Raw genomic sequence first — 23,304 nt, forward strand, 5'->3', positions numbered from 1 at the left:
TTAGCCATATTTGTGAAATATAGAGTAAAAGGATGAACCAATATATATTGAGAGAAGATCCTTGGGGGAAAATTTTCGGGTTTCGTAGCGGGGTAGAACACCATATATTCTACAAAGGGTCGGATTTATTTACTCTTCCCTTTAGAGGTCTCAACCATTTATATTTATTTTTCCGTAATTGATACATACTTAGCGGTGACTGTACCATAAACATTTTGTCCACTTAAGTATGTTCACCACATATAATATCACCAGAAAGTTTTCTAAAATTACATTATCCCACAGAATATATAATGAACTTCATTGCACGGAACGACCTAAGCCAAAATATAACAAATCACCAACCAATAGGCATGCTGCCACTTTCTCTGGCAAATATACTTGTGACGTCTACACATATTGGATTGCTTTCAAATAGCCCACGATCAGTGAGAATGAAGAGACGGATTTTCAGGAAATTCTGCTGTAAACCTAACGTGTATTTAATTCATTCCCGTCCGTTTAGTTGATTCTAGATAGAAAACCTGACACAATATCTCTATTATTTTATGTATTTGTGCGTATGTATGTGTGTGTGTGTGTATATATATATATATATATATATATATATATATATATATGCGTGTGTGTGTGTGTGTGTGTGTGTGTGTGTGTGCGCGCACACACATACATGACATCACTAGGTTTTTTAAAAACTAAAAAAATGCTTGTGAATCTCGTTTATCTTTTTATTTTTTTACTCCCAAGCAAAATTCGAATATAAGATAATACTTAATGTCCTCCACAAAGTTCATCCCAAAAACTGCAAATGTGATCCTAATACAAACACAGTCTTACTCAGGGTTGAAAAAAGTGTCCGATGAACAGATGTTAGGCAAACAAAGAGTTGGAAAGTAGTTTAAGTCACGGAACCTACTTTTCTAAAGGCATGAGGGCAACAAAATATCGGCGTGAATCTGGTCAAAGAGCCCTGGGGACCCCAGATTCAAATGGAAGAGCGAACATAAAAAGACCTAAGTCCTGTAGTAATAAGAAGGTACAAATAAAATCAAAATACCAGAGCACCGCGTATCTGACATCACTCAAATTCAACCAGCACTAGCAGGGACACTAAGTGATGACAGAATATTAACGGGAGAATACGAGAGAATATTAACTAAACTTTCTCGGGACGATCATTAGGGAAGATGATGACAAGGGCGGTTTCCCTGTGAGGGAAACGTCCCTCTCCCTCCGTCGACTCGGGAAAAAGTAAATACCCAGGTACACCAAGGATTTAATGATAGTAAATGCCTAATAAATGATAGATTTTTATCGCATCAATTATAAAATCTCAATATTTTAAGCCAATCGCGTTTACATGTTCATTACTTTCATTAAAATAGTTACAGTGGCAGAAACGCTGAAACGAGCTTAATCTTTCAACATCATATGGCTCATTAATTGGTGCATAATAGGGCTTGCTGGAAGCAAACAGTAAGAAGAAGGGTGCTCCGTTTGCACTAATTGTTAGTCTGGTCTAGTGTATTCAGTCTAATTAATCGAACTCGCTCGAATGGCTACTAAGAATATTCGATACTCCTTTTCCGTATCGTATCAGGACGTAATCGATAATGAACTCGTATAGGATTTTGCATGGTTGCATTTTACATGCAAAATTTGAGCTTTCTAGTGAACAAAAAGAGTCAACAGCTGTGTGTAACCCTTCCTGAAGTTCGATGGTCGATTTTCGCACGCGCGCTAACGTTTTGATCTCGAGAGCAGTGCGAACGCGCGAAGGACATTCTCTCGTGGCAAGAAGCTTTTCTATCTGCACGTCTAACCTATGAGAACTCGTCCCCGCCGAAACCCATTTCACGCCACGATGCAATCACCGAAGAAGATTCCCATTCAAGGGACATAGATAAACTTAAGGTAAGCATCTGGCATAAGCTTCAAGTTCTGATGGCTGCGCTAATAGAATTATCAAAGTTTTCACTCATCGAAGTCACAATTCTGATTTTTGGAACAGCGGAGAAGGATCGGCAGCGAAGATATTCAATATTCATGAGCATCTCATTTGAATACACTACGGTCACAAGGTACACTAATTCAGTAATCAGGTATACAATGAATCCTTAAGTGGAAGGTGCTCGGAAAGCAGGGTGAGAGAGGAAATAAGCTCCGCCACCTACTCAGTAAGCATCCAGTGGTGATGGGAAAACTTGAACTTCTACAGATGGACTGCTTTGCATAATAGCTCCTGCAACGGCATGGACTGCAAAATTAATATTCACCCCAAAACTATATAACACAAACAGCCTATCCTTATGTGAAAAACGAAGGTTTTCAAAGTTTATATGAATTTCACCTCAAGATGGGGTCTGTACGCGTAAACTATGGGCTGAAATAATAGAAGATAACACCATTCCATCTTAGCACGCTGCTCTAAGGAAACTGCGAACCGCCTTTCAAATCCGTTCTTAGAAGTTTTGGTTAGCGCACTCAAGGCCAGAGACAGCTGAAAAAAGCTTACAAAAGCACAGTGGTGCTTATGAGGAAAGGTAAGGGTTGATGGAGTGAAAATATACGGTGGTTTTCATTTAAACAACCAGATCGGAAAATTCATTCCAAAACTGCGATGACACTAAGTTTTTCGAAAAGTTGAACTTAAAACAATGCACGGAGAGGGACGGAATGAACTAAGAAACCACGCCAAAGGTATGGCTTTTATGTTTCAAACGCTCGATTTCAACAACAAATTCATATTCCAGAGAAAAACACTTAAGACCTTTGCAAAGATTTTTTCCCTAAGATCCATCAATACTGGAACTTTTACATAATTATATTACATTATAGTGTTAATTTTTTTCCTGCCAAAATATTTCTCACTATTAATAACATTTTTAACTTGGATACAATTCGAGAACCTGAAAAAGTTCGATTAGAATTCAAATTTCCTATACATATGAAAAATATAATAAGAAACTTTGATCTCAGATTGAAATGTAACACAGGATGAAAGCTGAAACGACATCTTTTTTCATAATAATCCCGGGTTTTCTCTGGGGGACAGCTCATTTTAATCTTCTTAGATGAATACTACAATTTTCATCAATATTTAAAATCACAATTCGTATAAAATTGACGGTTGTATGAATGTTTATAACAATCAGTCATCTCTTACCTTTGCTCAAGTTTGACGTTTTATCACGAAGGACGTTGATTTGGTAGACTTTTCCGAACTCTTCAAACATCTTCCGAAGGTCGTTTTCGTCCATTGAGCGAGGAATTTGACCCACAAACATTTTAATTGCATCGGGGTCGGGCTGCTCAGAATTGGTCATGTTGGAGTTCATGTTCCTGAGGGATAATTAGAGAGATTAAAATAATTAGAACTAAATATTAATTAAATTACATACAATTGATACAAATCAGACATTACTAGGAAAACATTCAAACCTAAATTTAATTATGTAGAAATCAACAAGATCAAAAAATGAATTAATTCATATTAACTGTGTGGTCGTCCATGTTCTTAATTTGAACTTAACACATGGCAGCGAATAAAAAGCCCCCAACCGGGTAAAAACCGTGGAAGTATATTTAAGCACAATTAGGGAAGTTGATGTGTCTAAATCACTGAATAAAGATGAGATTTATAGAAAAAATAACACGAACAAAATGTATTTTTTTCTTGACTTAATCCAAGGAGAGTTTGATGATCCCCAATAATTCACATTACATTTTTTAAGTTACTCAAAGACTTATCAATTAGGGGCGATGTAAATTCCCGTTGAAAAGAACCAGCCAAAGAGTCGCCATTGAAGCTTTTATCGAACCGGTCATTAGGCCTGTAAATCACAGGCGAATTTATCCTTTGGGGAGGCAGGCCGCCATAATTTCAAATTATCGACACTTGTATGGTCGGGACACGGAATGAAATCGTACTCTCAAGCAAGGGGCATTTGTGATAACAAATAACCCTTCATTGCGAACAATGCCCGGCGCTCGTAAAGATAAACTAAGGCCTTTCAAAACTCCCAACTTCCAACAAATTGAAGCTTTAACCAATGACAAAGTCATCTGATTTCAGGCATCCGGTCAGGGACGTCGCATACCTTAAATCTCATCCCCTCCCTTCCGAAACACGGGGTGAGGGTCGCAGTTTAAAATTCTCCACCCCCCCGTACGTTAAATGATAAATTCCCAGACTCGCGGCTGCAAAATTTTAAACACTGCAGGAAAAGACCGGGATTAATGGCAGCTCTTAGTGCCCAATAACCTGGGTATGACGAACTCGTTAATCCCTATAAAGCTCGTTCAATTACGTCGGACGGTGCAAGCACTCGCCGTGCATAGTCATTATACGAGAGAGACGTTTACGGGGGCAGGAGAGGTAGCGGAGGGGGCTGGAAAGGGGGTGCAAACGAGAGTCGACGGCCCCCGAGCAGAAGAGGCGCTTGGGATCCCTCGGCAGAAGGACACCGGAGGGATGGGAGTGAGGGACAAGGTGGGGCAGACGGGGAGAGAGTGTCCAGGAAGATTGGACGATGGGGCGACGCGACTCACGGTCGGAGGGTGGGGGAGCGGTGAAACCAAAGGGGTAGGACGAACAGGCATCGGGTGTGGAAGAGGGGAGGGTTGCCAGGGAGGGAGGTAGGCGCAAGAGTCTGTTGAAGCGTGATCGCCTCCGTCTCCCTTCTATTTACATCGCGAAACACCACGAGCGAACAATGGGGGGACGTGCAATTTCGCGACGAGCTGCCAGCTTGCGGGCGAGGGAGAGGGAGAGCGCTGGCGGACGGGGCGAGAGGAAGGGACACGGACTTCGTAATGGTTCGCGCGACGCGCGCGACATCGTCACATTTCAGGGCACGAGGATTTAATGCCCAGCACATTCCTATCTCCCCTGCATCCGTCGCGCAGCCCCCCCCCCCCCCGCCCACTTCCCCGAATCACCCTCACACCTATTCACTCTCCCCCACACCTCTCCCGTATCTTCTCCGTTACTTTCGATGCTGCGCGATCCCTAAGATAATAGGCCCCCGCGCGGGCGGTCGGAGGCTCGCCCTGGCGGCCGGGAGACTCGGGGCGACGGCAGCAGGGGGCCTCTGGGGACTGGGGAACGAAATGATCGATTTGCATCAATCAGAGAGAGAGAGGATGGATGCTCGTTCGCTCTCGGTAAGAAGGTCGACGGCGGGAAATCAATGGGTGACGGGATTGGGAGAGAGTGGCGGGTGGGGAGGAAGAGCTACGACCCGGGCTAATTTTGACGGCTGCAAAGCGATGAGAAAAAGAGGCGGGCCGGACTTCTCCTCCCATCCATCCATCCACCCACTTCATAGAGACGTTACAAATGACTTCCCTGGTCACGATTCATCATGTTTAATCGAAAAGACGAAATTGATCAAAGTCAGTGCTACACGCCGGACGATTAATTAACCTGGAATTTTCAGGGCTATTATGCTGTTCATTTCTACGATAAAAAGGAGAGAATTCCCCATAAATTTTGGCCACGCGGAATAATATCGAGGAAATTGGAGGCCGTAAATTAAAAAAATGCGGATTCTTCCATTAATCTTATAAAGTCCTCTTTGTGTAAATTAAAGAAATGTTTTCATTTCATTCATTTTTTGCTTCCAATGAACCGAATAACGTTCTCTCTACAGAATTTCATAACTTTAGGGGTAGCTAAGGTTTTCTCTGGCTATTTTCCGATTGGACTGTCAGGATTATGAGACCGCAAACATAAATAAAAAAATACTTTTTATCAATAATTACATAAAAATGTGCGTTTTTGAGGATGATGCGGTGTTCATTGAATAAAGTTATCCGCGATTTGCATTATACAAATTTAAGGTATATGTTGTCAACTACAACTTGTATGTCATTATTTTACGTGTCTACTGCAGTTTACATTTGAAATTAATTCTTAACATCTCAGGAGCGTTCGAAACGTGAACATACTAAAACTCATGAAAACCTTGCAAATAGGTTAAAAGAGTACTTCATACAATAATACTCGTACATTAGCATAACCTTCCTCATAAATGACTTCAATTCCTTTAAAAAAGATGAATTGGCTTCGATGAAGGCTGATACACTTCAATGAAGTCAGGAAGACTGTAACATTAGCAGGAGCTTCAGAAAGTATGAATGTATGAAGCATTTAACGTATTTACACTATTTTTGTTCTTAGGATAAAGGTTGACCTCTGTACGTAGCATTCCATTTTGACTACTCCACATCTGCTCAAGACTAGTTGACGTAAAGACTCAGCACTAATGGATATTGCGTGAATTTATATCGCGTACCTCATGCACACTGAGAACGTTAGCTCGTGACTATATGGCTCCCGCACATCAAAACATGGCGGTTATTGGATACGAGCAGGTTTTGCATTAAACTAATGGTGGGAGGAGTTCGGGGGAAACTATGGGATGACTAATGGAAACCTCGTGAAATTTATTGTGTCGAAAAAACTACCAGGAATTTTCAATCAATAAGAGCACTCACTAACGTAAATTTAAAAAATTCACCGTGTTAGGTCACATTATAAACCTAGATTAGAATAACCAACCGTGTTAGGTCATATATCACCTCATCTTCACTAAATAATTCGAACTTACAAAACGTAAGCTGAACGAAAATTCCCTGCTATACATTAGGCAATTCTACATACCTACTTCGGAATTACGCGCCGGAAAGATTATTGATTTTTCTAACACAGGCACCCTTCAGGCAAGGTTTAATAACAACTGTTCAGAGAGATGAAATTGGTCGACAGTGGCGCCTTCCGTCTAGATGGCGGAGGAATACTTCGACATTATAATAAAGATCCGGGAGGTGGAGGGGAAAGATGGGGAGGGGGGGCTTCGTCCCCTTGAGGAATTCACATCGTCCCCTTTCCGACGGCGAGCACGCGAATTCAGGGCACAGAGTGCGAATGCGACGCAGGAATCTCTGAGACTCGCGCAATGCATCCAGGGAAATGTCACGATCCAAAATGGAAGAGGGGTGGTAGATTAGGAAGGGGAAATGGGGAACAGAGCGGGAGGGGATGGGATGGGCGATGCGGGAACAATAAGGGCCTGCCAAATGAGAAGGAAAAGAGGGAGGTAACGACCGGTTGAGAGAATTATATGTGAAGAGAGGGACCTCAGAGAGGTAGAGTGAATTACACTACAACGGTCTGCTAAACAGTGAGAATGACGTTTCGAACGATTACAGGCACGTACTTTAATATTATTCTAAAAAATGTTACCTTTTACTTCTTCGCAGCAATAAAATAAGGCGAACATGATGCGAAACTGAATAATTTGAATGGCAGTATAAACATTCCATTCATTAAAATGAAGATATATACATATAAGCAAGTCCGCTTTTCATAATCAAATGTCTCACAGGAGCACGTTTATTATTCAGAATAGTATTATATCCGATACATAACGAAATAAATGAATGAATAATTACCACGAAAATGTCATTTCACATAACCGACAATCGATCAATGGAACTCTCAAATATAGGTCATATATTTTCACGTATAAGGTATAAATACTAAACAATAATGTACAATGTATAAAATGCATAATTTCAAAGCAGAAACACCATTTAGCTAGAGAAAAAATAGATATTCTCGAATCTCGGGTGGACGGGCATGAAAATTTCATCAGCTCTAATAATTCTTTTGAGAATAATTTTTACACATCTGATTACATAATTATTAAGCAATTACGTATTGTGATGCTGTTGGATTTCCTTCACCCCAATTCCTCATCCTAAGTTTTCCAGACAATTTGAGCTACATCCCAATCTGGAATGATTTAACAAAGCGGAACCTGAAATATCACATTCATCTGATACCATTTTAAAGAAAAATGCTTCGCAAAAATATTACTCGCCGCTGAGAATTTCGTATCATTCCTTTAATTGACTAAATACTGGAAAAATCTGTTTTTCATTGTGATCTACAACGCTTTTAAACAAGAAATGAAATCATTTTTGCATTTTCAGGAAAATAAAAACTGTGAACTGGTATACAAAGACACTTAGTCTAGTTAAAAAAACGCCTTATTTATTTCGCAGAAAGGAACTCGTTATCATTTAAATGCAACAATTTCAGAGAGTAAATATCATTCGCCTTGACTGGGATTCGAACCCAGATCCCTCAATATCCGGTCGAGTGCTTTAACCACTCAAGCTATCGAGGCGTCCTCTTAAACTCTGAATTTGTCGTTATCATTAATTAAAATCGTTCATATGCCTATAAATTAATGCATAACGTGAAGTAATTACCGTGCATCCCTCAAATATGCTTATTAATATTTTATGCCCAAGGCCAAATTCATTCAACAAAATGACGGTTAATCTTCTGAGAGTAAATAACCATGATTACAAACTGACATGTAGCTGGTCAATTTTCAATCCATAGGCTAAAAAGATCGAGTGGGACGAAGAGGATTTTGAAAGTTTGAAGCTACAGTTAGTAAAATTTAAACTGGGAGAAAGAGAGAGAGAATCCACCAAACATTCCAGAGAACCTGCTAAGGGAAGGGTACCGCTAACCCGACGCCGGGCTTAAATATTGTAGAGAAATCCTGCCTTCCGACGACGATGATTCGCCCACTCACGAAAGCCCCTAATCTACCATCACTCTTTATTAACTCGAAAATTAATTAGTTCGCATATCATCCACTTCCATCCAACCAGAAAACCCAAGAGCAACCCTTCCCCTCCGACGAGGTTGACGAGGAGAGAGGGCTTTCTCGCAAGTGAGGAGTGAGCTTCGCAACGCAAGGCTCCGCGAGTCGAGGAAAGAGCGAGAGAGGAGATCTTGGCTCTCTACTCGAATCCCTGACCTAAATCACTTCGGGGCATCCCCACGCCCTTAATCTTGTACAGACATGAAAGCGGCCGCGTGGGCCGGCTAAAACTACAAGAGTTCGTTCCTCGAATATCCCGACGTCCATCCTCCTTCACTCAATCTCTTCCTTATTTCGATAAACCCCTCTCTTATGCCCTTTGACCCCGCTTCCGAACCGGCCGGGATGCGCCGGCGATTACGCTGAGCGACCGACACCTCAGAAGGACTGCGTACCTACTTGCAATCCGCAAATCCGACCTGTTACCGGAGATCTCTAGTTGCCATTCACAATCCGCCCACGGGACGATATTCGAGCTGGGATACCTCCGGGGTGGAGGAGGGAGGACTATGTTGGGGTCCAGATTGTTGTTAATCGCGTACGTAGAGTAGGCAGGACAGACGACCGAAAGCAGTGTCCTAATAGCGCTAGAGTTACAATCATAGATGCGCCAAAACTATCCTCAACTTCTCGAAGCGTTGACGCTGCCTCCTAGAAACTCGGACTCTCGGTCATGGAAATCAGGGTTGGCATCCGCTCACTACATCAAAAAGGTCGCATTATAACATTATTGTTAAAAGTTAAACATAAAAAATAATCCACCACATGAATCTGATAATTTATTGACGCGCCCCTTTTGATTAATTATTGGTAATTTTTTATTCTACACTGAGCCAAATTTTCCAATTTAAAATTTTATAGGACATTATGCAACAAAGAAAGTGCCTTCTCCGCGTAAAAATGGACAATTCGGTGCTCTGCCAAAAATGACGCATTTGCAGTCATTAACACGGAAATTTTGAAAATCGAATAAAACGGAAGCCTTTTGGAGTGAATTTTGTCTTCACATTGCTTCTATTTCTGATAAAGACTGTTACCACAGTTAATATGAAATAATAATCTAACCAACTTCAACAATTACGTGTGAGAATATCTACACCAACTTAAAGCTTGATATTTAAGTGTGATTTCAAGCTAAAAATTATGTTTTGGCCTGAAAAGAATTGCGACAGTACTTCAACGGCAAAATATAATGAGATTATCTAAAATATCTATTCAAGAAATTTTAACTTCCTTGTATACCATATCCATACGAAATTTATACTTATACTCTAATTAGTGGATTCGCCGAATCAAAACCATCTGATACGTCAATTTTATAATATTTGGGATCCTGAGATCCGGTACCAAATATTTAGATATAAGACTGTTTGAAATAAAACCAGTGAATGCGTGGCGAACCATTATTTTAAAGCTTATGCCTTAAATAATCAGTGAATCTGTGTATGAAGGCGTATTAGGGGACATCTTGGATTTGTTTTTTCGAAGCATGATAAAAAACTGTAATTATAATGGAGTAAAATAACCGTATACTCTCTTAGGCGTAGGTATGTGAAGGTTCCTAGTTAACCAATGAAGATATAAATTCTTAGCGGAAAAACAAATATTAATCCTTAAGAGATAACTAGATGATATGATTATTATAGCCACATTCCAGAGAATTAAAAGGTGCATAATCGTTCCACAGACTCAAGAACGGGCCTTAAAGTAGCAGTAGCCGATCGCGATCAGCACCCCCACCCTGAATCCCCAAATCCGCATCCCTCTCCTACTTCCCATGGACCACACCACATTCTCTCCTTTGGTCAAATCCTCCCTCGAGATCCATCCTCTCTCACCAAGCAATCCCCACCAACCCAATACGTCTCACCCAATCCTCGAGACCGACGGACCAACGTCGGCCTCCCTGCACGCCCGCTATCAACCGAAGCGACCGCGGAGAGTGGCAACATCAGATGACGCCTCGCCTAATTAGAAGGTAGGCCGCAGGAGCAGCAGCTCCGTGTGTGAGCCGGCCTGTCTCAATTTGCCTACTCCACGGCCCCCAAACACACTCCATCCCTTCGCTCTTAAAGGGGGGGCATCGGGGAATGTCAATGGGGGAGGGAGAGGGCAATGGTAGGGGAGACGACCCGGCCGCCTTTTTGAAGGGCACAGCGGGGTTGGGTGGAGCGTAGAGAGAGAAAGAGAGGGTTTGGAGGAGAGTGAAGGCTCTGGGTGGGGGAGATGGCGGAAATCTGAGATTCCTTGTCGGGATATGCTCAAAATGCAGAAGGAATCCTCCGCACACGAGTGCACAGGGCGGACCCGACATCAGACGCGGCGTTTATTTCTGTCCCGAGCGATAGGGATGGATGAAGTGGAGCGTACGGACAGAGGGGGACTATTCTAACGCGAAAGATTTACGCGGAGAGGCCGGATGGAAAAAATAGTGAGATTCTTTGCTTATCGGGATGACTTATAATCAGGCCGGAACTAATTTATTCACAGAGAACACTTAATTGACCGTGTGTAGGAAGGCAATGTAAGTTGAGAAAACAAAATCAGGTCCGACAACCTCGCGCTATCAGAAGCGTAATAAAATTATAAATAATGTTAACTCGGAAATTTAATTCTTTGAACACTTCTGTGGCCATACATCATGCGGACCAATAAGATTGAAGCAGCGGAACAGAAATTAAACAATATTTCGCAATCAAACAATAGTGCGAATAAAGTGCATGTATCATCGTATATTCAATTATTTTCCTCGATTTATGCAACCATCATCAGATTAATTACTGAAATTTGACGTGCTTCTGAAAAGGAACCCTCAAATAACTAGCCGAAAAATAGGTTCTTCACCTCAACACCATCTCTACATAACCCTGGTACCAAGAGAAACGCAACAGTAGTACTAATCGTTAAGCCACGCACCCGGGAATATAGCTCCAAATGCCCAAAGTCATGTAATAGTAGTCGAGTTTCAGCGAAATAATTTTATAAATGAAGAACTCTCTATTAAGAATACAACGTAGGAATAGGACACACGGCTACGTTATCAGAGGGTGATCTAAAAAGTTTCCCACCTCAGAAATTTCAGAAAAAATTTCTTGTATCTTTGTCAGGCCGGAAACTTTTCAGGCCATCCTTGTATTTAAACTTGACCCCTCGCTCATTTTGACGAGTTATCACGATACCCTTTGATAACCAGAGAGATTTTCAACCTAATAACCATTCTAGATATCGATACTTGATATTTTCTTCAACTAAAATAAAATAAAATAATTTATGGCATTAATTTGAAGAATTACAAACTTCCTGCACCTCGTATCTCCTTCAGATGATGTTTTGGTGTGGTTCTCGATAGGCTTGTCTCATGTCATTTCATTTTTGGAACAAGACTGTACACTACCACTACAGGCCCAAGCTGTGATAACAGCCGGCCAATGAGAACTCGTTTGGGGATTCAACGAAATGCAAATAGTGCTCTCGACGAACCGTTGCTTACCCGCAGTCATTTGAACATCCGTAACCGACGCCGATTAAAAATCCATGAATCGGTGGGGCGAGGGAACTACGGAAGAGCGAGGACAAAAATAAAGGAACACGATCGCAGAGAGCGAAGAGAAGCAGAGTGCACCAACGCAACAAACGCCGGGGAGGAATAATTGAGAATCGCAAAATGTCCGTGCGACACGCCACAGGATGGGAAGGGCGGTGGTCCCCCCTCGATACGAATCGATGTGGAGGGCCTAACTCCTGGGTGGAGGAAAGAGGAGCGGCCAGATCCCCGCGATCTTCCTTCTACTCCGACGGGAAGGCTCCATCTGCGCCGGAAACCTGAGAGTGCAACCGACAACGATTTACTTCTGGGCCGATTGCTCCTCACACGCCACACACACGAGCGCTCAAACACACACACAACCCCACCGAGGGGAAGACACAAGCCCCCATTCGTACAGTTCGCCGGCGCGGTTACTTTTCGAGCATGGGCACATGAGCGCACGACGCCGATCCCGTTCGCTCATTGCGCTCCGGGGCACAGCCAGTCAGTCGATGTGTGAGGGGAAGGCCGACGCCGTTTCGCAGCGAAGCTGGCGCGTTTATTGCGAATGACACTCCTACCAATTGGGGAGCTGAAGACTAGTGCCCGCGGATTGTTGCTGCTGACAAGGCTGGCATGGCCGACTCGCGAAGGTCGTTGCGGCAGGACGGGGGTAACTACGTGGAAATCATTCAATCAACGGAACCGATCAAGTTTTTGTAACATTTCAGACGAAAATAAAATCATCCGAGGATAAAATTTGACGCCCAGTTCGTTGCTCCTTAAGTACACACCGACTGAGACTACTCTTATCTAATCGGTCATGAATTTGGAAGTGTCCAAATACACTGCACAAATTTCACCACGATAATGCATGTGGGAAAATCCGAGTATCTATAAAAATCTGCGTATTTAGCAAGGTACTTAGGCACTCTTAATCAGCTCTCCAATTTTCCGTCTAGTAGAGTCAGGCAATTGAAGAAAATTAAGTTCGTGCATGACTAATCCAACTAAAGGAATATGATTAAAAAATGCAGTGGTAGCAATTGAATTTGGGTAGGAATTATTACTGGGAACCTAAGGCATCAAAGTTTAGTACATATTCAAGGATTATTAATTTTACCCGACTCAAAATAGTATTTGGAGAGATTTTTTTCATGTTTTATTCACCCAATAAATGTTCCGTATTATTTACCGAGTAATGAGAGGGAAACAAATGGATCGTTTCTTCATGGAGAGCAATGCGCCGGGTTCAATACATTTGAACATACGTGTGCCAATAGGATAAAATGGGAAGGAGTGCGCTGAATTATAATTTGTAAAAGACAAAGGTAGTAAAGGGAAATTAGAATTATTTTGAATTAAGTTGGCAATTACGGAAGGGCGAATGAGTGCTTCCGTGATATTTCATTTACCGCTCCACGCATGATATTAGCGTTACACACTTCATTCACCGTAGTGTTACCAAAAAGCAATACGGAATTTGTTTGGATTTCTCTTAAATCCTTTTTCTTGAGATATGAAATTATCTATACTGGTGAAGTCAATTAAATGATATTTATCATTCGATATTTACGTTTAAAGCAAAACAGGTAGCATCTCTTAAAGTTTCAAATTAATAATTGATACAATTACGTGAAAATTACAGGACGAGATATATTTCCACCAATTTTTTGAAAGATTCAAATAATCTTTAAGCATTTCCTAAATAGTACAAAAATACTGCAGGATTTGTGATTAATAAATTAAGATTGAGAGACATACATGCCACTCGAGTAATATTATTTAAATTGCCCTCAATTTCATATTTCCTGCATGGAATCATAAGATGGACAATTTAGCTAAAGAGAAAAATGCATTGATAGATTCGCTAACATAAATAAGGAACTACATGAATATGTCTTCTTTCCAACTAATCTTCAATTTGGAATACGCACTGAAGTATTAAATTGAAAATTCAAATTAATAACATATATGGATTTAATTAATGGAGTAACCAGAATGGAAAGTGCTAAAAACAAAATGCGGAGAACGGCAGTTTTTTTAATGAATAATTGCCTTAAAATAAAGAGCTACTCAAAAGAATAACGCGGCCTTCCCGTGTATTACTAGCAGCATTTTTCACATTCAAAACTAACTGCGGGCCATTCATCAGCGTTGGCTGAGCATCGCTGTAATGCCATTCTCTGTTATTCCTTCTCTTTCAGGCAACCTAACCCTTACCCTTTCTGGCACTGAAACGGAGCAAACCGTTTCGAAAGTCAAAGCAAAAACAACATGAGCAGGCAGCTCAATCCGTGTCTCATACACGGACGTCATTGAGCCTGTACAATCGTACTATTAGACGTGCGCACCGGCGGCAGAGCCAACCGTCGCGCTCGTATATCCCTTCCCTTCACCGCGCCCTGAATAAACCATCCCCGGGGTCGAGGGTCGTTCTCCCCGCACTCATTACGCCCCACTCAGCGCCCACTATTTACCGCCGCCTTCCGGGCGCGGTCCTGAAGTGCAAGTCACGCCGAGTGCGCCTAGACGACTCCGGGGCCCGGAAACTCCATCCGGGACCAGGAAGGGAAACAAAAGGAGACACCCCTCCCCATCACCCGGATAGGAGCAAACGCCCGCGCGGCACGGGCACAGGGACAATCACGCCGAGCGGCTTTCCAACGTACAACCACCCCTCCCCGCCCAACCAACACGCCCCGGCACCACTCTCGATATCATCCCGGGAGACTGGCCATCAACGACGCTGTGGGGGGACGATGGGAAAAGGGGTCGGAACGCATAAGGATTGTCGCATGGACGGCGAGTAAGAACGAGGGAGGGACGAAGGGAGAGAGAAAAGAGGCGGTGGGAGGAGAGCGAGAGCGGGAGATGGGGTGTGTGAGTATGGGTTCGTAGGGCACACCATATAACGGCACGGGAAACGGAGAGAGAGAGGCGAACTAATAACATTGCCGCGTTTCGCTTCCGAGGATGGGCGAGTTGGGGAGGGGAGCATCGGACGAGGGGCCACATTAATCACCATCACCAACGGCTCGATCCACCCCCCAAAACCCCCGCCTACCCACACCCACAACGCCCCCATCCCCCTATGCACCGATAATACTCCCCACGAACCCCTTCCCTCCACCCGTATCCGCACCCCCGTACAGTCGTGGTTACCTGATCGGGAAGAGCGGGGAGAGGCCACGCGACTCCCGATATTCCCCCGACGCTCATCATCGACTATCCATTACGGCGACGACGCAACCGTTGAAATACGCCCCCTCACCCCGTCTCCACCTCCTATCCCCCCCCCCACGACTCCACTTCCTCCCTCTCACGCCCTCCCGTCCCCCCAACACCCTCCCTCCCTTCCCGATTTACTCAACCAAAGAGATTAGGCAAATGGTTTCCAGGCTACCTAACTGCTCTTAGAGTAGTGGATCGGAAACGCAACGAAAATCCGATGCGAATTAGAGCAATGAGACGGACGTGCCCAACGACGATAGGTATTGGTGGACGGGAGAATCATATCTCGCCCGCGGAGGGTCGCTATTTATTTTCAGGCAGTTATGCGCTGCATTTATTTTTCGGTGGAGCCCTGAAACGGCTTACAGAATGCCTCCTCTCCATTTCCCCGTAGCCCTCCTGCCCATCACTCGGGATGCGACCATTGGTGACGGCAGTTGATCCGCTGGCGGATACTTTATCACCATTCCGTCCCGATTCGCGCGGAGCCGGGGTACTCATGCATCTCACGTTGAACTCTTGAAACCAAATGGACAGATAAGATAATTTGCAAAGCGAGCACGCATTCTAAATTAAACTGGTTTGTTTTGAGTACAATAAAGCCAAGTGTTTGAGAAAATATATGAACTCATCATGAGTAGCAAATTTGATTCGATTACAAAATTTGCTCATTCCTGTGTCACGCCCATTATTATATCCTTTGACAACACCCTTAATAACCGATATCTTTCCGAACACAGTCGGTTAAATCTTTTTATGGCAATATAACATTAAGGTCAAAAATGAATTCATTTAATAGATCGTATAATAAGCCCTCAATACGAAGAATGACTTTGCGCAGCCTTTCAATCGCTTTTTTATACGGATTATTTCATAACTTTTATTCCTCGAGATCATTTTTATTTTATTTAAATATTTTTACTCACCATCTCCTCGTAGGAACATCGTTTTGTTTCTTTATTTTTCCTTATTTTTAAACTTTTAATTATACTCAAATAATTACTTATATATCTGTATGAATACTTTCTTAGATAGTCTCGTGCCAAACAAAAGTATCGGATAAAACCAATTACATAAATAAAATATCTTATAACCAGCTCTATAAAAGACGAGACCTTACGTGATCAATTCAAGTAAATAGTAATTTAAGTCCTGTAATTAAGAGAATACCAAGAGAACTCGGAGTGGACAGATTTGGAAAAAATCTTCGTCACATCCGAATCTTGTTCCAATTAATAATTAACTTAGACGTAAATACGTGATTAACAACTTATCAAGAATAATGACTCTGCTACATTTGAGGTCGAATGATTCTGAATACGTTCGTTTATATACATATGCTGGTTAGGCGCGGTCGGTGTCGTGTCGGTCGACGCCCTTAAATTACACCCAAGCACCAGCGCAAACCGCCGAAAATGCAATCAAGACGCGAAGTTCCCCAGCACGTGCATTAATGAACCTGTCACGGGGACTCGGCGCGGACTCCACGAGGAAGCATTCCAAATTGAAGAGGCGCCGGATGCGCACAGTCCAGCGCAAGCCCGACGACGACGTGAGCGGGGCACGTCGCGCCACCTTCCCACGACGGCCCACTGCCCGCTTGCGTCGCAACCAGACACGCGTCCGCCGGGAAGAAAAAATCTCTGCGCTCACGCACGCACTAAAACGAGCCAATCTGCGAGTCTCCACCACGCCAGTGCACGAACACCAAGGGGCACCACGTGGCCCCGAAAATGATTTAGTTGCGGCCGCGGCGGATATTACTGCGGGGAGAGAGAGAGGGAATGGGTTGGGTTGGTGCGTAGGGTTTGGCGATGGCCCCGGGAGCAGCAGGCGGTGTTTCGGGGGGCGGGAGATTGGAGCACTGAAGGCGGCGGAAAGTTGGGGGACGCGTGGCGGTTGGCGCAAAATGGGGCGAGGGGGCAGGAGTAGGACCATCAGGAGGGGCCGAAGAATTTCGCTCGCATGGCCTCCGCAGGGGTTAGATTGGTGGGGGGAGAGAGTCAGAAACAATGGTTTTCGGGGTGGGGGGTGGGGAGATGGAGGTTTTGAGGAATTCATACTCGCACGTTGGCGGAAAGCCACTGGGAACGGCTTTCAACTGCGGGGATGAATTGACTCTTAATTCATGCCATTGGCATCCCATTAATACGGCGGGGAAATTTGCAACTTCGAGCCTGTCGCCCTTTAATTTGGGCTGTAAATCTTTCAGTATGGAAACGCGATTTTGAACATATTTGAATATCTCTGATTTTTATTAGTAAATATACGACACCTTAAAACAAAGAGAATTGAATAGCAGAATGACAATGTTTTATAGACTATCGACTCAGTATCCAAGGCGCAGGAATTGTTAGAACATTAATAAATAAGTATCAGATAGGACTGATAGTCATATTTTCCAACTTCAAGACTACTTGTACGCAAAACTCACTGAAACCAATTGAAAAGGCAAGAAGGGTAATTAAAAATGATCATAAGGGTGAAAAAACGGTCGTTTGTGGCTAAATATATAACTCCTAGATAATCTTTGCCAATAACAGTTGGAATATACATCGCTAATAAAAGAGCAGGGAAAAGTACCTCGCATTGTTAATGTTGCATTTATAACGGGTGAATAAGAGAAGACAAAAGATAGGAATCGTATTTCCTAAAGCACGAATCTCTTGCGAAAGATGAAGTTTTACTGCAAAATCAGCTTTTCAAGTTTTCTCTACTCTCTTTGCACAAGATCACCAAGTCTCTCCTCATCTCAAAAAGGATTAACACAATCGCGAAATCCGATTCTGGATTTAAATGAAAGTCCAAAAGACTTAATCGGGTGAAAAAATTCCTGTATTGGATTTGAAAGTTGATCGTTGAAACCCAAAGATTGGTTCCCAGAATTAACGAGCAGAGAAGAAATCTCATTCAGTAATTCCCAACGATTATATCCCATTAGTCGTAATTCCACCACTGGGCTGCTACAACTCCTCAACTCCGGTGGAGAAAGAAAAAAATCACGCTACTCGTCGGCTAAATCATCCAAAATATCGATCACCGCCACGCCGCCGTAGGGGCGTTGCAAAAGTTTCAAACGAAATTTCATTCAGAATTCACCAGACTAGCACTCAGCGTTTGTATTCTGGCCCTTAAAACTTTCCGCAGAGAAAACAAGCGGGGAGCCCGCTCCCAAGTTTTTACGTTTTTTACAACCGCTTACACAGCAGCCCGAGAAAAACCCTCACTCCCAACTCAGACCTATACGTCCCCACTGCTACTCTCTCCTTCCTCGCCTCGGCTGACTAATCCGTATCAGAGCGAGATACTGGGTAATAGGACAAGGCGGGTATACGTATATGCGCGGGGTGGTATAAAGGAATTGAAGCGGGAGAAGAAAAATGGCTTGGAGAGTTGAGGGACAGTAAGGAGGAAAAGGAAAGGGATGGTGGGGAGCAACGCTGAAGTCCTACTCGAGGAGCGACTTGACATTAACACGATTCCTGGTAGCGAAGGCCGACTGTTACTTTTTTTGGACGTGATGAAACATAGGTGCTAAATTGTGCCGGGTCGCTGCCCCAGTTCTGTCTCTCATGTTTCATTCATCCGTTTTCGGTTTTTAGATTCAGGCAAAAATTAAAGGACGAACATATATGTGACAATGACATTCGAAAAGTTTAGAAGTCTTCCGAAAGGAACAAAGTGATATTACACTTGAGCATAACTACACTTTCTATATAATCTAAGGAGAAAAATTTCGTGAGGAAACTTTTGCAGACATCATGATTTGACATTCAATTTAACAACTACTCCACATAAGTCCCTAAGCTGATGTTCTTTTCAGTTACTAGTGACTGCTTCAATTTCCCTTTTGCGGTACAAGTAGAATGCAATACCCCTTTTTGATATTGTGCCGTCAAAAAATCATTAAATGTAAGACAATTGACATCTACTCGAAGCACTTTAATGGAAGAGCTTCCGTGAATATGAATTAGTTGATACCTCAGCGATTCCATCTATTTTATTCTACAATTTCTACCTTCTGTCAAGGATATTGTGAGAAAAAATTCGTATGGATGCGCCGCAACATATAATTGTGGAAAAGTTAAATTATATAAGATTACTGCATTACATCTCACTTTGTGAAGAAATATCGATTTACAAGCTTTAGCTGACTATATGAAGCTATTGGAACATACTGTGAAAGTTAGATACAGCTTTAAGAAGTGAACCGTAATTATCTTCTCGTTGTTATGAACCGGTGTGAAATATTTTCAGTACACCGTAAATTTAATCATCAGAAATTGATTGATAACCCTGTTTTGAGTATTGACCTAATCATTTCAAGTAATTGAAAGCAAAATTAGTTCATCATTTTTTAATGAAAGGTCAACTTTCATGCAGTGACTCCGCCAAATTCCAGAGTGAAAGTATTCTAATTAATAAGCTAGCATATTGCGCAATATTATATTCAAGCTAGTTTAGATACTTTTTATTCTAAATTAATCAATAATAAAATATAATTTTGGAGCGGATTATTCCTTCAAGCTAATTAGCAAACGAAAAAATATGGCTTAAGTGTATTTATGAAAGAGCCGAGAATAGGAGAATCGCTCAGCAAAATCTTCTGAAACTCAGCAGCCCTGGTCAAAGCGGTGGTTTGACAGTGTTTACCGAAAATGAATGAAATCAGTGCATTAGTTCTGTTTTCGAATCTGCACTCGGGATTACACAAATGCCATTCCATTGAAAGACATCAATGCTATCATGACGTCACTCGGGCAAAATTTGAAATTCACAACGGATAAGAATAGAATGAGACAAATGAGAATACCTACTGAGGACGGCTAAGAATGGAATACCTGAATAGGGTCAATGTTACAATATGCATATGAGTCGGTGACTGTGGAAGAGGATAAATGACAAGAGAATCATCAAATTAATTTCCCGTTTAACGAATGAAATCATTATTCACTGTCAGGAGGGTTAAAACCCAGCAAAGTTACACCGTCCCCAGAATTCTTTGCCCTCTGAACGGAGAACTAAATTTTACTTATCTATTTCCCCATGGGAAGAATCACCACAGCAACATATGGAATGCTTCCATTACTGTATATGCTGCCTCTTTGAGGAAATATTCATAGAGTAAGTGCATTCAAGTGTGTTAAATATTTTTCGTAATTAATTTACTGACTTCACGGAAGAGGGAAGGAGGAATTTAGGGGGGCGTCGACCGTATATAAGTTCACAACCGCAGCTGGAGCTGCCGAATGGATTAACACACGCGTCGCCCCAAAAGCACGCTCCGCGAGCTTGCCTCCCTCCTCCATCGCCGCGCTCGAGCCCCGGATTATCTGGGCGGAAACAGCAGCCGGGAGGGACGGAAACCGCTCCTGCAGATTGCAAGATGGGCTTGACTCCAAAAGATTCCGCGCGCTATTCATTCCCATTACTCCGCACCCACGCTCGCATCCACTCCTAAAGCCAACGCACATCCCGCGATCGCGCCGTTTAAATACGTCGGCTGAGTGCCATTTATTGGGGGGTTGAGTTGCGTTCCCTTCCGGCCCCCGTCCCCGGTGGAATATGAGCCGACTCGAGTACCGCAGGATCGAAGACGTTTTTAATAAATTCCATTCATAGGGGAGCCTCTTGCGACTTGAAATATTACAGCATTGAAAAATTACCTTACGACAGGCTCGGTCAATTTTCCTCTGTTGAAATACACCTACACTATCAAACAAATAAAATATTTCAATGTGCTCCTTTTCCAAATCCGCTTCCGAAACAGAATCTCCAGAAGATGGATAAGGGTTTACTACTACCACAATATGACTGACATTCCATCGAACTATATATGATGTTACGGAATCATTTAGGTGATTGAATACCATTCACGGTTTCCTATACTCGCTGTTATCGCTCTTAATTATTTCATTTGACCGTCTTAAATGAAATCAAGTCAATTCAAAGACTCAATATATTAACCACGACTTTCAGCTGAAATTCCCAATATTGCCGCTCGAACCACACGTACTAGCCTCTATGGATATCCGAATACACATGATCAGTAAAGTCTTAACAGCCACTTAAGCGAATGTTTAGAATAAATTCAGTAGAGTATGTACATAGTACATACGACGGAACATCCGAAGGAAGAGAATTAAAAATAGAATCGAGAATATAAGTGTGGCTTTCCAATAAATAATTGAACTTGCAGACTTGCATTACATAATTACGCATCATTACCAGTATCAGAAATAACGGGTAAACACTTTCGTTTCGTCCTGTACAGCATGTTTATTACAATCTTAATCCGACCTCAATTTCCATTATTAATGACTTAAAAGTGATCGAAAAATAAAAGTACAAAGTTATTGTTCGCTAAAAATTGATTTCACTCACGGGAGACTTTTGAAATAACCTTAAATCCGCATCCTTGTCTGAACAGTGCCATCCGCATTGAGCGGTAGATAGCCGCACATTTACCGAGGGCATTACTCGCATCACTTTGGTCTGGGAAGAATAAGGGCGACGGAGGGCGGAGGGACGGGGGAATTCGGAAAAACCACCCGAGCGTTCGGAAACGGGTGCCGATGGCTTCTCATCAAACAGAATCATGGCAGAAACCGTCGACGGGGCGGAGTTGGAACGGGAGGAAGAGAAAATAAAATAAAGAATAGATATACCGAACGGGGAGACGGGAAAAATAAAAAAACACGAGCGAAGGGCAGGGTGCAGTTTTGGCGGCGCATGCATCAATGACCCCCCGGTCGGTGGCGTCACAGGGCGCGCTACGCTCTCCTCCCGCACTCCCACTACCCACTGCTTCCGTCCCCAGTACATGACCCCGCCCACCTCCCCTCCCACCTCCTTCGCACTCCAACTCACCCCCGCGTACGGGCTCGTCCCCCAAAAAACGAGTCTCATAACACACACTTGGACGGAGCCAGAAAAAAAGCACGTCACAAACATCCGGGGCGAAGGGCCTGACTCGTAGGACGACGACGTCGACAAAAGAGGTTACGGAACACGGGCGTCGGGGAGGGGAGCGGCGAAGGGAGAAGGGATCCCACGGACTCCGTGTCCGAAGCGATCCGGGTGTGTGGGTAAGGGGTGAGGAAGGGTGGCAAGCGAGCGTTTCACGCTATAGTGGACCGTGTCCCCGCGACGAGATGTGGGTTATCGAGGCCGGGACGGAGGGGTGGAGGAGGCAGCACATCGATCTACGAGGGAATATTTCGGGTTCAAATCGGTGTAAAAAGTAGGAGAGAGGGATAGCGAGGCGAAGGGAAGGGGCGGAGGAGGCGGCGTGCGTAGGGTTGGGTAACGCACATGTCTCGGATGTTGGCACGGTCGGTAGATACGAGGGAATTGCGGAAGGAAGGGAGAAGATATCGTGAGGGGGGGGGATTGGAGGTGAGGGGTGGTCATTGAGGGGGGTGGAAGAGGTCTCGAGTGGAGAAAGGAGTGGGAGGAATATATATATATATATATATATATATATATATATATATATATATATATATATATATATATATATATATGCACGTCAGAATGTGTCAGCCCTGCCAACCATGAAATAATCTCCGCACGTTTTCTAGACGTCCAAGCCAAATTATTTTTTGGAAGGGCTTTCGAGTCCATGAATCCGATCATAAAAAATATAAAATGGTTAACTCAGATGAAAAACCAATTCATGAAGGACGTCTGTCCTTTTGATTCCAATAGCAATAACTTGGAAGCAAATCGGTCCTTTTTTTTGCCAATTTTGACTCGTACTAAGTTTGCAATGGACAATTTTGGGGCTTCATGTGTTTGAAGTGTTTATAATTGCCGACTAATGACCACTCTTCTCGGAATTTAAATTTCGCC

The 23,304-nt window shown here is 43.1% G+C and overlaps 1 protein-coding gene across 14 annotated transcripts in view; it reads right to left on the bottom strand.

The window, feature by feature from the left end:
• Positions 1–23,304, bottom strand: part of LOC139700149 (CUGBP Elav-like family member 1) — a 1,070,669-nt gene that overhangs the window by 574,861 nt on the left and 472,504 nt on the right. For all 14 annotated transcript variants that reach the window (XM_071598714.1, XM_071598708.1, XM_071598713.1 and 11 more), the window contains one exon: positions 3,167–3,342. In XM_071598714.1, coding sequence (XP_071454815.1) covers positions 3,167–3,342 — 176 coding nt within the window. The remainder of the gene's footprint in view (positions 1–3,166; positions 3,343–23,304) is intronic.

The sequence above is a fragment of the Hetaerina americana genome, unplaced genomic scaffold (assembly GCF_022747635.1).
Source record: "Hetaerina americana unplaced genomic scaffold, ioHetAmer1.1.p SCAF_10, whole genome shotgun sequence".
In the NCBI taxonomy this organism is placed as follows: Eukaryota; Metazoa; Arthropoda; class Insecta; order Odonata; family Calopterygidae; genus Hetaerina; species Hetaerina americana.